Source organism: Heptranchias perlo, chromosome 19 (genome assembly GCF_035084215.1).
Source record: "Heptranchias perlo isolate sHepPer1 chromosome 19, sHepPer1.hap1, whole genome shotgun sequence".
In the NCBI taxonomy this organism is placed as follows: domain Eukaryota; kingdom Metazoa; phylum Chordata; class Chondrichthyes; order Hexanchiformes; family Hexanchidae; genus Heptranchias; species Heptranchias perlo.
In genome coordinates, this window is record NC_090343.1 from 33638734 (window position 1) to 33652511 (window position 13778).

The 13778-nt window shown below is 41.5% G+C and overlaps 1 protein-coding gene across 5 annotated transcripts in view; it reads left to right on the forward strand.

The window, feature by feature from the left end:
* The window catches only part of bcas1 (brain enriched myelin associated protein 1), a 105963-nt gene that overhangs the window by 30716 nt on the left and 61469 nt on the right, over positions 1 to 13778 (forward strand). For 4 of the 5 annotated variants that reach the window (XM_068000823.1, XM_068000822.1, XM_068000824.1 and 1 more), the window contains exon 4: positions 3538 to 3597. The exons of the other annotated variant lie outside the window; for it this stretch is intronic. In XM_068000823.1, coding sequence (XP_067856924.1) covers positions 3538 to 3597 — 60 coding nt within the window. The remainder of the gene's footprint in view (positions 1 to 3537; positions 3598 to 13778) is intronic. 5 annotated transcript variants of the gene reach the window in all.

Genomic DNA, 13778 nt, shown 5'->3' on the forward strand with positions numbered 1-13778 from the left:
ATGTGGCTATGAATTTGTATTTGGTGTTGGTTTTTATTTCTGCGATGAGCTGAGGGCGGAAGCAATGTGTAATCATAAGGAGGACGACTTGATGGTCATGTGGAAGAGGAAAGATAAGGAGTGTGGGACTGTTGGTGAATGGGGAGGTGTCGTTGAGGTTACTGAACTCGCTGAATAGTAATCTTATCACGCAGAACCCTGGCGGACAGGGTCTGTCTACCTTGTGGCCTCCCTGCCTCTTTCTCCACTTCCTCCTCCTCCTCCTCCACTTCCTCCTCCATCTCTTCCTCCTCTTCCTCATCCTCTGCCTTTTCCTTTGTGTCTTGCTCAGGTTCTCACCTAATAGGCGGTGGCAAGGGCTGCTCCCTCATAATGCCGAGGTTGTGCAGCATGCATCATACAATGACAAATCTTGATACCCGCTCAGCTGAGTACTGCAGGGCTCCTCCAGAGTGGTCCTGGCAGCGGGAGCAATGCTTGAGGATGCATATGGTGTGCTCAATGATGTTCCATGTGGCAGCATGGCTCTAGTTGTACGCCTGCTGTGTGTGCATTCCGGACCAGAGTCATGAGCCATTTCATGAGGGCATAAACCCTTGTCGTTCGGTCTTTGACTTGCCGTGCTGGTTGAAATATAAGTGGCACATTGGATATGGCCGAGTTCAGATGTGGAGCACGCATGACAAAGTGCATGCAGTCACTGGCACCCTGCACCATGGGGAAGCCTGTAATGTGAGCAAACCCTTGTGCTTGCTCATGCTGCTTGTATCTGTCAAGAGGGAACGTGATGAATCTGTTTCTGAGTGCGTACAGAGCCTCAGTGACCTCCCCTATACAGGAGTGCAATGCAAACTGCGAGATGTTGCTTATATCTCCAGCAGCAGCCTGAAAGGAGCCAGAGCCAGAGCCATAAAGATTAAGCGCTACGGTTACTTTGACAGCCATAGGCAATGCTGCCTTTGCCCTGCTCCGAGACAGCAGTTAACAAATCTCAGTCACGACCTCTTTCGTGAACCGCAGCGGTCGGATGCACTGATCATTGCTGAAGTTGAGGTAAGAGAATTGATCCCTGAAGGCTCTCATTGGATATGGCCTCCTGTAGAGTGCCTTGCTCCTCTTCCTCCTCCTCCCTTTTCTGGCAGCTTGTCCAGCTCTTCGTGGCCTCTCTGCGTGCTCCCAGTCATGTTCAATTCCCAGAGGAAGCCCCAGCAGGCCACCCATGTCTGGAAGCAACCTTGTTCAGCACACTATTTTAAATGCCACTAACAATACGACACAACCATGCTCTATATAACACAGCAACTTTCTCCAAGTATAGGAAACTTCCACAAACACCCACAATTGTACCAGCAGCCAGAATAACTAATCCAGCAACTAATCTGTAACTCCTGCATGATCCCTTTAAAATAGCGCTGTTGCGGGGATCCATCATGCCCTTTAACTCCTGTTCAGCTACACGTTTCCAGCGTACGTTAGGTGCGCATTCACCTTTACCAATATGGCACCCTACACGTCGAAAGTGTGCGCATGCATCTCGGGCGCCATTTTCGGGCTTAGGTGTGCACGTAGCGCCTACAAAACGGGCACTACTTTTGGTCCCTATATTTTGACGTAGATGAGTAGTTCAGAAAGGTGATTCACCTTGAAGTGGCACGTGCTAACGCTGTAAAAATACTGACCCTGAATACAAGATTAGCCTCACATTGCATTTGAAACCATGATAACCATGTTACTTTATTTAAAATATTCTATTTTACCAGTTGGGTGTGTGCTGCTGAACCTCTTAAATGTCTAGTATAGAGTACAATATGTACCTTATATCTTTCTGTTCAAAGATTAATAAAAGAAACAAATGTAGGTTATAATGTAGCAATGTTCAGTATAATAGAGCATGCATCAATGGGTTATATAAATTGCAAATTAAAATTCTCATCATGTTTTAACCCCTTCATGGCCTTGCCCCTCCCTCTCTCTGTATCCTCCCCAACCCCTACAATTCACTCCAGAACTCGCCGTTGCTCCGAATCTGACCTCTCGTGCACTACCTTGTGTTTTGCCCTATTATTGGTAGCTGTGCCTTCAGCCATCGAAGCCGCATGGTCTGGAATTTCCCCCTTGATCTCCTCTGCCCCTCCACCACCCTCTCCTCTTGTAAGACCCTTCTTAAAATCCACCTCGGACCAAGATTTTGGGCACTTCTTCTAATATCTCCTTCTTTGGCTTGGCATTCATTTGTGTCTGATTATGTCTCTGTGAAGCCCTCGAGGACTTTTTTTTTGTGTTAAAGACGGTACATAAATGCATGTTGTTGTTATATTGCAGCTAATTGTATGTGTAAACAGTCTTAAACAAAATTTAATGATAAAAAAGTAACATGAAAATTGTGTTTAAACATAAACCTATTGAAATTCAAAGATCTGGTTAAAAAGAAAAGAAAAAATAAGCCACATAAAAAAGGATTTCATTTAATATTATTCATTGAAATTTAAGGACCAGTGCATACTCCACTCAGTGCTGACCAATTTCCGGAATGGGTCGTGAAACAGGCGTTAGGCCCCTCATTAGCCTATGCAAAGGCCTAATGCCCGTTTTAGGCAGCTGCCAGGGAGCCTGAATGTTGCCCAACCCCCATATGGGGTTGGACTAATTTCAGGCACCATTGGGGCACGGGCACTGTGAAATTGGTGCTGCTTGCCCCCATTCTGCACCCGAAAAATGAGCGCAATGAGGTCCAATTTCTAGGCTATGGTTTGGGTTAATGTCTGAATTTTCTTTCTATCTGAATGGGTCTCATTCAATTCAAGTAACTGACAGGGTACTGTAGTTACACGTGCCGACAATTACTGTGATTTGCTGATATAATAGGCACCAGTGGAATTGTACTCCGTAAATCTGCCTAAACAATCCAGTGATTGTTCACTGTTGTAAAATAAAAAAGAAATCACTGCTGACAGTGAGACCTAAACATGTTTTTACTTATTTGTCACACAATCATAGCTGTTTCACAAACGTGACAGAGCACGGTTAACCCGTAGTGAGATACCGTACATCAAATACTCCTTTGCAATGTGTTCTGTTTTACCTCAGATTCTCACTCAAAAGTGAAAGCAATTATTAAACCTCATTGACATTTTAAAAATATTTTTAACAGTGTGTTAATGGATTGAGTTGTTGTTCTCCTGTGCTGTTTATTTTTGGACAAAATGCACATCATTTCTCACATGGGCAGTTAGTTTTGAAATCATTGTGTTACAGATTTTCCTATAAACAGACTCCATCGTGGCAGAAAAACAATTAAAAACTCATTATATCAAATGTGAATTTAAAGTTAAAAAATCTGAAACTATGATTACCTAGGGGGAGTGGAATGGCCAAGTATTTGGGTACATCCTTGTTACTGAGTAGGTGTGAGGGAGGATTGAGAAAGTTGTATATAATGCAGTACTGCATATACATCTCTTCTATTTCTTTTTATTCTCTAGTATTTTCTTTTTCATTATTCTGTCTCTTTCCATTCTTCATTTGTTCCATCTGAAGATATGTGGAGATTTGATTACCTGTTGAGGAGATTACATTTAAAGTCTGGAGACTTCACAGGTATGTAGTACAGAGTACTAAATCTCTTGTGTTTCCACTTCCCTAACTGCACTAGCCACATCTATCCCTTATTGTCTTAAACCAATTTCACCATTCACTGTACTTTGTGCTTTAGATCATTATTTTACCTGCTTTGCATCCTAATGGCTTTTTAAAAAAAGCGCTATCTGTGCCTCTGGGTGTCTTTTCTACCCATTGCGTTTCACCCATGTGAAACTTCTGTTCTGAGCTTAGGTTCTGTTCCCCAAAGATGTTTTTATTTCTGTTATCAAACTGACTTGCTTCTAACTGTTACTTTGCCAGAAAAAATATCCAGTAACACATTAACTGTATCTCAGGGGTTGCATGATCCAATATTATGCTGTCATCTGACCCAGGGTTGGGAGAACAGAAAAAAAGTAACAGATTGGAGTTTGGAGCAGCTATGTGTTGAGCAATAATGGTTTCAGCAGGTTAAAGCGAGAATAATGAAAGATATGGAGGAGCATGTAGTGAATATGGGAGGGAGTACATAATGCACAAATAAGAATGTTCTGCACAGTGAGGACCACATTTCCAATGAAACAAGTGGAGCAACATGGTTCAAAAGAACCATAAAACAGTTTCCTTCTCCACCTTTATACTCTGTGACTTAGATTCAATAAAACAAAATCCAGTTTTAAAAATTATGTACAATTTTAACAAGAACTCACACATGCCCAGCAATCCTAGAATTTGAAATTCCATTAGCTTAGTGTAAAAGCAGTCATTACACAAACACGTTCATTTTTAACATACTACGTAAATATTTTCCATATGGACATTTTTTAGTTTCCAACTGTTAAAGAACAGAACTGCCTTAAATTCAAATATTAGCAATGATTCATCAATGTCTATCTTTATATTATCAAGGTGTGCCTCTTTAAAAAGAATAGAAAACTTGTTCATTTTTATATGTAGTAAAATCATTTATTTGGTGCCCATCTTGGTGAATGATTTTTTCGAATTAATCACTGTAAATGCATGTCTTAAAATATTTGGAGACTTGGCACAATCTGTCTCTTCACTAGCTTGTAACACTGTAAACTTTTTCCATACGAAGTCTAGGGTGGAACACGACACAAATTTCAACAAATAAATTAACACACAATTGGAAAAAACATCAAATGGCTTGTTTACCCTGTGGGTGTAGAGCTCTGGTTTATCATGATTGTTAGATTTGGTGTGAGGCTATATAAATACTTGATGATTAAACATTGCAGACTAACAATTGATGAAATGAAAGAAAAGCTGTCTATGGGAGTTCTTGTATTTTACAGGAAAAGAGGGCTGATAAAAATCAACTTAGAAAAACAAGGAAAGCTAGTGACCTACAGAGAGGGATAGCTCATTAACAAGCAGATAATATTCCTTTAATTATGAGAATTTTTTTACCAGAGACCTCGGATGTGCAGTATCGTTTAAGTACTGTATTACTTTACTAATTCACAAAATATCATAACAATATACGAATTTCCAAGATTTTCTTGGTGTGTTTTTTTTACTGGTGAGTACACAAGGAGGTCATTAGAGAAGTGCAGCAAAGATCCTTTGTAAAACTACTTTGGTTAATCTCGATCCATTTCCTAGCCAAAGGATGAAACGACTCATTATACAGCTTGATATGGCAATGTGACTTAAAGGCACCAAAAGGGTGGATAGGATGGGAAAAACAAATAGCACACTAGTACAGTAAAGGACGAGATTGTATCACTACTGCTGAGTGCTAGTGCCACTGCTGCTGAGTACTGGTGCCATGTTTGAAGTTGCAATAATGATATCTCAAGTGTACATGCATGCATTCATCAGACCTTGGAGCCAATCCCCTCAACAACATTGAGCAACAACCAAGGTAATTTATTGTTGAAAACTGAAAATGAAATGCTTTAGTTGTGTCAGTGTTTGAACTCCTTTCTTTCTCTCATTTTTCTGATAACTGAAGACAGTTATCATAATCTAGTTTTGAATTCTGCATATTCATTTCATACAACAGCAGTATTATTTTCCTGGATATATTTAAGCAAAAATGACTGGTGTAGCACCCGCACTGTCTCGCTAAATGTGAAAATAGATGCGTTTTGAAGAATCATTTTAACCAATTTATTGTCTTAAACCGCTTCTGTTACTTTAAATTTGCGGTGTTTTTAAAACTCCAGCTGAAAGTCAGAAACCTTACAGTTATGGTAAAAGGGATCACTGAGGTTTTCCCTTATTTTATATTTTTCAAAAGTCCCACGCATATAGAATCCTAATAATAATAAATTACATTTAAATCTATTACTTTTTAGTTTATAGTTCACATTCTGCAAGCTACAAATTATATATGTCACATGCAGTCCATTTTTGGGATCTTGCATTGTTTGCGCTGCTCACAATCCATGCCAGAAAATGTAGTTTTTCACAACAGCTTAGTTTGACTCCTCTGATAGCTCAATGGGTAAATGGTATTGTACCATGTGGTACTGAATTGAACAGATCAGGAATGTTCCAGTCTGTGCTGACTTAGCTAGTGGTGAGGGCATTACTATTGGCCTCTGTGGCTCAGTGGTAGCACTCTCACCTCTGAGTCAGAAGGTCATGGATTCAAGTCCCACTCCAGAGACTTGAGCACTAAGAGAGTCCTGCACTGTCAGAGGTGCCACGCTTCCTACATTACAACAGTGATTACACGATCAAAAATACTTCATTGGCTGTAAATCGGTTTGGGACATCCTGAGATCATGAAAGGCGCTATATAAAAGCAGGTCTTTCTTTTGTTCTCTGTGTTGCTGGACGAGGCAGGATTCTTACTCCTGACTGCTACTCAGTGACCTACTGAGTCAATGGTGACCACTTGGACTAAAGGACTGGAAGGCTGTTGGCACATGTGAAACTGTATCCCAGCAAGTGAGGAGGGGAGAAAACTGGGGGGGAAAAAGTAGCCAAATCTGGGAAATTCCCCACCACACCCATTACAGAGACTCCTATCTGCATTCACCCTACTTGTAGGGTCCCACCTACTTCCAGCCATCATGTGCCTCTTGGCCACTACCTATTTTGTAAATGGAATCCCCATTCCTACTCTCTGGTCAGTGTTAAGGAGGTTGGAAAATCTCCTCTGAATTCTAAAGCCCTTCTTTAGTACTCCCAGCCAGTTAACAGGAATGGAGTATTCCATTCACAGAGGTAGGTGCTGGCCAGGACATATGCGCGGTGATAATGATGGTTGGGGAGGGAGATTTTATTTATCTAATGATGTGTCAGTGAGGTACTTGGCTGGAAAAGGAGTTTAGAGCAAAAAGGACTTTGCACAATTTCTTTATCCAGCTCAGCAAAAGAACAAATAACATGAGAAAACAGTCATATAAAAAGCATGATTACGATTTATAGATCTGCTACTTTGTATTTTTTTAAACTAGTCAATATTCTCTGGCGTTGCCCATTAGGAGTGCAGATCAAATGCAGTATTCGGGTCAAGTGTTGTTAGAAGGGACAAGGGGAGGTGGAGGAGAGGGGGCAGTGGGAGAGGTTAATGGGGACAGTGAGGAAGAAAGAGAGGAGGAAAATGGGGAAAGGGGGATGAGGGGGTGGGTAGGAGAAGGGTGCAGACAGGGAGAGAGGGAAGGATGAGGAGGACGATGGGAAAGAAGATGAAGAGGGGTAGATGGGGGGACAGAGGGAAGAGAGGAAGAAGATAAGGAAGCAAACATTTTCTCTTCTCAGTGGGGTATGGTGGGGTCGGGGGGGGCTGTCAGCGGCAATTCCCCTGCTCTGTCGGGGGGGGAGTAGAGAAGGCTGTTCAATGAGGTGACAGCTGAATATGGTGCTCAGAGGGCTGCAGTCCAAATGATACGCAGTGGGGGAGGGCGAGAAAGAGTTCTCAGTCTTGGGGGAGCCAACATGCTGCTCATTTGAGGGGGGGGGGGAGGTGGGGAATGCAGGCTGGAATGCTGTTCATTGGGGGTGGGCAAAATCCTTTCACTAGGGTGGAAGAATTTTCTCAACTGGGGGGTAGGAATGGGGCAGGATGCTGGTGGATGAGTCAGTGCTACTAAGTGTGCTTGGTGGGTCCTCATTTGTGGAGGACGGAGGAGGTGACCAGATACAGAGAGGGGGTTTACGTTTACATGCAGACGAAGCGGCTAACAAAAGGGAGAGCAATGGGGTCCATGGCCGATAGAATCAGACATGAAGATGGGTGGAAAAATGTCACATTGAGGTGCTGACCATGGGTTGTTGATGACAAAGGGGACATAGAGTCGGTGGTGGGTTGGAAGAGCGGGAAGCTGATTGCCCAGTAAGGAAAAGATTTTCCAATTGAGACATGGGGATCAATTTTAAAATGAAAGTCCGGGTGCATTGGGGGCGGAAAGAAATTTTTTTGGAGTGGGCAGGATTCCCAGCTCCAATCCGCTGAAGAACGCGCACAACCCAGATTCATCTGGGTGCGCGTGCCGTTCCCGAACCCAGAAGTCGCGTCAGCAATTAAAGCCGGCGGGACGATATTTAAAGCAGCAAATGTACCGAGGTACTCAAGCTTGTTTATTTTTTGCCCTTTGCACAGTTAGAAAGATTTTGACTTTACCTGGCCGGCTTTCCCAAGGCTTCAGATTCACGCCTGATGAAACCAGGGCCGGATCAGTGAAAAATAGACGAAATAAATTAAATAAAATTACATTTCACATTGAAAAAAAATAAACATACCTTACAAATGATGTCACCTGCAGCCCCCCCCCCCCCCCCACTCCGATGTCTGATGTCACCTGCAGCCCCCCCCCACTCCGATGTCTGATGTCACCTGCAGCCCCCCCCCACTCCGATGTCTGATGTCACCTGCAGCCCCCCCCCACTCCGATGTCTGATGTCACCTGCAGCCCCCTCCCCACTCCGATGTCTGATGTCACCTGCAGCCCCCCCCCCACTCCGATGCCTGATGTCACCTGCAGCCCCCCCCCACTCCGATGCCTGATGTCACCTGCAGCCCCCCCACCCCAATGCCCGATGTTACCTTCACCCCCCCGATGTCCGATGTCTTCCCCCCCCCCCCCCGATCTTTGTCTTCCACCCCCCCCCCCCACAATCTCCCAACAGCCGATGAGCTCTCCCTCTCTCCCTCTCTTTCTCACCCCCCCCCACGCCCCCCAACCTCGGATATGCGGCTCCTGTCACGAAACCCGGAAGAGGCTTTAATTGGCCTCATTAGGATTGCGATCATCGCAGGATGATGATTTTTCCTGAAATAAACAGGAGAAAATGATTAGTGAACTAGTGAGCTACGGTCATAGAGGGTCTGTAAGGAAGCAACAATTTTTTTTAAAAACACAGCAAATTTTACATGTTTTTACTCACCTCCTCTTACCTATACTAATATGCTGCTGGCTACCTTAATGAAGCTTCAAAATGTTTTGTGCTCCACACCAGCTCTCACAGGCCAGAGCCTAGAACTGTACACAAGCTCAAACATTTTTGGGGGGTCATCAACTCTGAATGTACCTTGTTGTAGCTGTTGCTTTAGCAACCAATTGAAAAATACTCTCACACTGCCACCTACAGGTATAATGGGGACTACACTTAAATGTTGACATATTTAAAATTAGATTTCCCATAGGTAAGACTGTTCAATGCATTTTGAAATGGAATATTATGACCCACTCATCAATTTTAATATATTATAGGTTGTGTGTTACACGTAGCATAATAAATTCTTAACCCTTTGGTTACAAAATTAAATAATTTTCTCCAACCATCCATGCCACATTTGCAGCAGTTTTCTAATTACTAATTACTTCTAATGCGGTGAACATATAAAAAAATATGTGCAGCCCCCTTTGTAGCTTTGAACACTTTGTTGAGGCTAGTTGTTCACAGACAAATCACAACATCGTGCTTAAGATCCAAATGTGGAGTCAAACTTTGAAAATTAATGCTTCTTGCTCTAATACTTCTACATTGGAATATGCCGGCAACTAAACATTTACAAGAAATTCTAACCCAGCAAATTCTAACCCAGCTGTTCAGCAAATTACTTTTGTCGTGTTTTAAATAATGACACTTTCTTTGAAAATATATATTACTTTATATCCTTATTATATTTTGTACAATAAAATGTAGTGTTTATTTTTACAACAAATGATTTAATCCTCCAATATGCAACTACTTCAAACTAGTTATTTTTACATCTATAGTAATGTACAAGAATTACAATCCAAGCAGTGCATTTCTTGGTTAACTATGTCATTTTATATAATGTATTCTGCATCTATTACACAACAGGTTTATTGTAGTTATGAAATGCTGACAAGTCACAAGTTCTGCAGGCTTGAGTCATAGAGCTTGCATTGTGCATTGTGTGATATGTTAATTCTATGGGTTCACTTTCAGACCTTTCCTGGGACAAGTCCTACAGAACCACATGGTGTCAGCTGCAGTTAGTTCTCATCTGTACTTTCTTTCACTGCAGTTAATTATCACATTACAAGGCACTAATGTTTGGCTATTATTTTATGAAATAACAGTGTTCTATTTAGTTGTGCACTAGAAATTGTTATGGCTCTTCTAACAAATCAAGGGCAATGTGAACTGGGTCAAGGTACAGTTTTCAAATTGTTTAGATTTGACTGAAATAGAACCTACTCTTTGAAAATAATAATTTTTAATCATCATAACTGTAGCTAAGCATTGAGTTGTAATTAAGGAGTGCACTTTATGGTAGGTGGCCAAGTAGCAGTAATGGATAGGGGAGGTTAGATAAGAATGAATGAGGGCTTCTGAGGAGCAAAACGATATGGCAAAGGAAGGAAATGGGGATTAAAGTTCCGAGCTAGTAATTCAGTTCTAACCTGAGTGAGGAACCCTTGAAACCACACCCTAAACAGTGAGAGAATGTCTTCCGATCATTGTTTATGTAGTTTATAGTAATGTGGTTTTGTGTTGGTGCTGTTGTTGTACTTACTAACACTCCACATAATAAAAAACCCCAGAGAACGTACTGTTCAAAGCATGTTTGCAAATACAATTATTTGATATGATGAGAACAAATCTAACAAGATCCTTTTAAACATCATTGCCTTAGCCTGCAGATGTATTATGAGTATTATTTTCGAATGGATTTAAATGCCACAGATCTCCAGAACATCGCATGGAATTTCCGTGGAAGTTCTCCCGAACTTCTGCCGTAACTTTGGCACAGAAAGGTGTAACTTTGGAGAAATGGCAAAAAATGGGCGTTTACGTCGTTGCTTCAGGGTTTCCACTGAGGTTATGGCAATAGATTGGGAGAACCTCTGGAAGTTCTCAGCCCATCACTTTAGAGCTTACTCATTTCTAGTGAGACCTTGAAAATGTTACAGCTACACAGCAGCTTAAAACAGATTAGAGCCACTTTATCATTACAGTGACTCAGACTCCTTCTGCTAGCCTTTATTTACATTACACATACATAACATATTACTTAACCCTACATCCCCTTTCTAAAAATATTGCCATATATTTCAGATTCTCAATCATAAATTTTAAAGGAGGCAATAGGATTTTTGTTTCACAGATATATTCATAGTTCCCTGAATCAATGCAAACAACAGTATTCCCATAATATTAATCCTTTTGGAGCTACACTTATAAATCCAGTCTTTTTACAAAAATTATCATTCAAGTAGATAAATGACTTGTTCCAAAATGACAATTAACTTTGTAGTAGTGTTTTATTAGAGATCTTGTCCTAAAAATTTCACCTTCCCATTCCTTACAATTACAAAGTAGTCTTTAATTCAGCTTTGGTGCGTTTTCATCTTCATTGCTTTTTTTTAATCTATGGGCAGCAATTTTCGTCTGCCTACCCCCCATTCACACTGAAAATGGAGGCTGAGGAGGACAAGAGATTAGAGGGGATGGGAAATACTGCTGATGAGAGTGAGAAATAGGAGATAAGCAGAGAGATAATGGGGGGTGAGCAGTGAGGGAATGGGGTGGTGAGGGCTTGGAGGAATGAGGGGAAAGGCAGTAGGGAAGTGAGTGGTAGAGCTTGAAGGGATAGTACAATGGGGTAAGGGTCAGGGATGCCATGAGAGTGAGGGGTGAATGGGAAACGGAGGGAGTAGTGGGGAGTGGCAGGTGGGATGTGGTAGTGGAAATGATAGGAGCACAGGCGTTTTTCAGCAGTTGAAAGGTAACTGTTTAGGGAGTGTAGGTGAAAGCAACTGCACCTTATAAACATTTAAAGCAATTCCAGAAAACTTCAAAAATGCCTAGGGATCCAAGGGGATCTCACACTGTTTTCTCTGGAGTCAGAGTTGTGCTGCAATTTTATAACAACATTAAAATTACAGTAAAAGTGTACCATAAGATTTCTAAAGCGACAGCTGATTCATACTACTTGATGAGGAGTAGGTGGATTTTATGATTGTGTTCCCTGTGGCCAAATGAAAGCAAGCACAGCTTCCTCAAAACTCCAGGAGGAAACTGATTACAGAATTTGTATTGCAAAAGTGCATTGCCTAGATGGTCATTAAACAATTTATTCACTCTGTAAGGTGAGTAACTGTTTTGACTTTGCTCTAACACTAAATTTGAGTGCCTGGAATTTCTGTGAGGTTCTCTGAAGAAAGATTGGTGGAATCACTGGAGTAACAGTGTAAACAGTTAAAAACAGTTGTTTATATTGTTTCTGTAGAGTTCTGTTGAATTTACAGCAGAAGATTGGGAGAACTCCACAGAAATTTCCCCCCGTGCAGTCTAATCAAATGTCAAGGCCCAAACTGACTCCAAAGCAAAGCAGAATGAGACTTCCTCTTCTATTTGTTTTGATGTTAGGCCACTCCTGAATCCAGAAGTGCAGATTTGTACTGAATTTACATTCATATTGTTAGAAATGCAAACTTTAAGTGTAATCAGCTAAGGGGTTCAAAGAGTTAAAGACAGTGACAGATTTCTGTGTGCTTCATGTTTGAAATTTGCTTTCCGAACTTAGAAATTACCAACAAGGTTGCTATGAATGTTTAAGGACATGGGAATCAAACAGGATATAACAGGAGTGCCACCCATATAAGCTATCCTCTCCCTGTGGACTTGTATTCCATATTGGTTGAGAGTGTTCATGTAACAACCTTTATCAGTGATTCCAACATAATGTTGAGGTATCCACAGTCTTTTACATAATAGCTGCAAGGTTATTTAAAATCAGTGGCCAACTGGTTTAACAGGTCTTAGGTGAACAAACCACAAAATAAAAACCTTATAATAATTCATTACTTTATTACAATAATGAAAATAAAATAATCATGATCTGCAGATCAACACTGGATTCTCTATTCTATCCAATATAAGTAGATGTTACAGTTTTAATCTGGCTATCAGTTTCCCTCATTGAAACTGCTTAAACTTGTTCCACACCTCAACGGTTTGTTACTACCTTTTCCAACAAGTAATTAATTTGCATCATTGTGGTTACTTTGAAGTTCTGTTCACTAGCACCTCACCCACTTCTTATGTATGATGTGGAGATGCCGGTGATGGACTGGGGTTGACAATTGTAAACAATTTTACAACACCAAGTTATAGTCCAGCAATTTTATTTTAAATTTACAAGCTTTCGGAGGCTACCTCCTTCCTCAGGTGAACGATGTGGAAATGAAATCCTCGAAATGAAGTCGCATTTATAATTCACAGAACAATTCTTGGTGATTACAGACAGTTTTTTCAACTGCCCGTTGCCAAGGCAATCAGTGTGCAGACAGACAGATGTTACCTGCCAGGTCTCAGAATATACAAATCACCAAAAAAAACAACAAACAAAAAAAAACAGAGATAGAGAGGTAGAAACATAGAAAAGACAGCAACTGACCCGTTATATTAAAAACAGATAACATTTGTTCGCTGGTGGGGTAACGTGTAGCGTGACATGAACCCAAGATCCCGGTTGAGGCCGTCCTCATGGGTGCGGAACTTGGCTATCAATTTCTGCTCGATGATTTTGCGTTGTCGTGTGTCTCGAAGGCCGCCTTGGATCCAGACCTTCAAAGCATCCTACGCACTCTCATCCCACGTACTCCCCGCGTGGGAGACTTCTACTGCCTCCCAAAGATACACAAAGCCAACACACCCGGACGTCCTATCGTATCAGGCAACGGAATCCTGTGTGAGAACCTCTCTGGATACATCGAGGGCATCCTGAAACCCATCGTACAGGG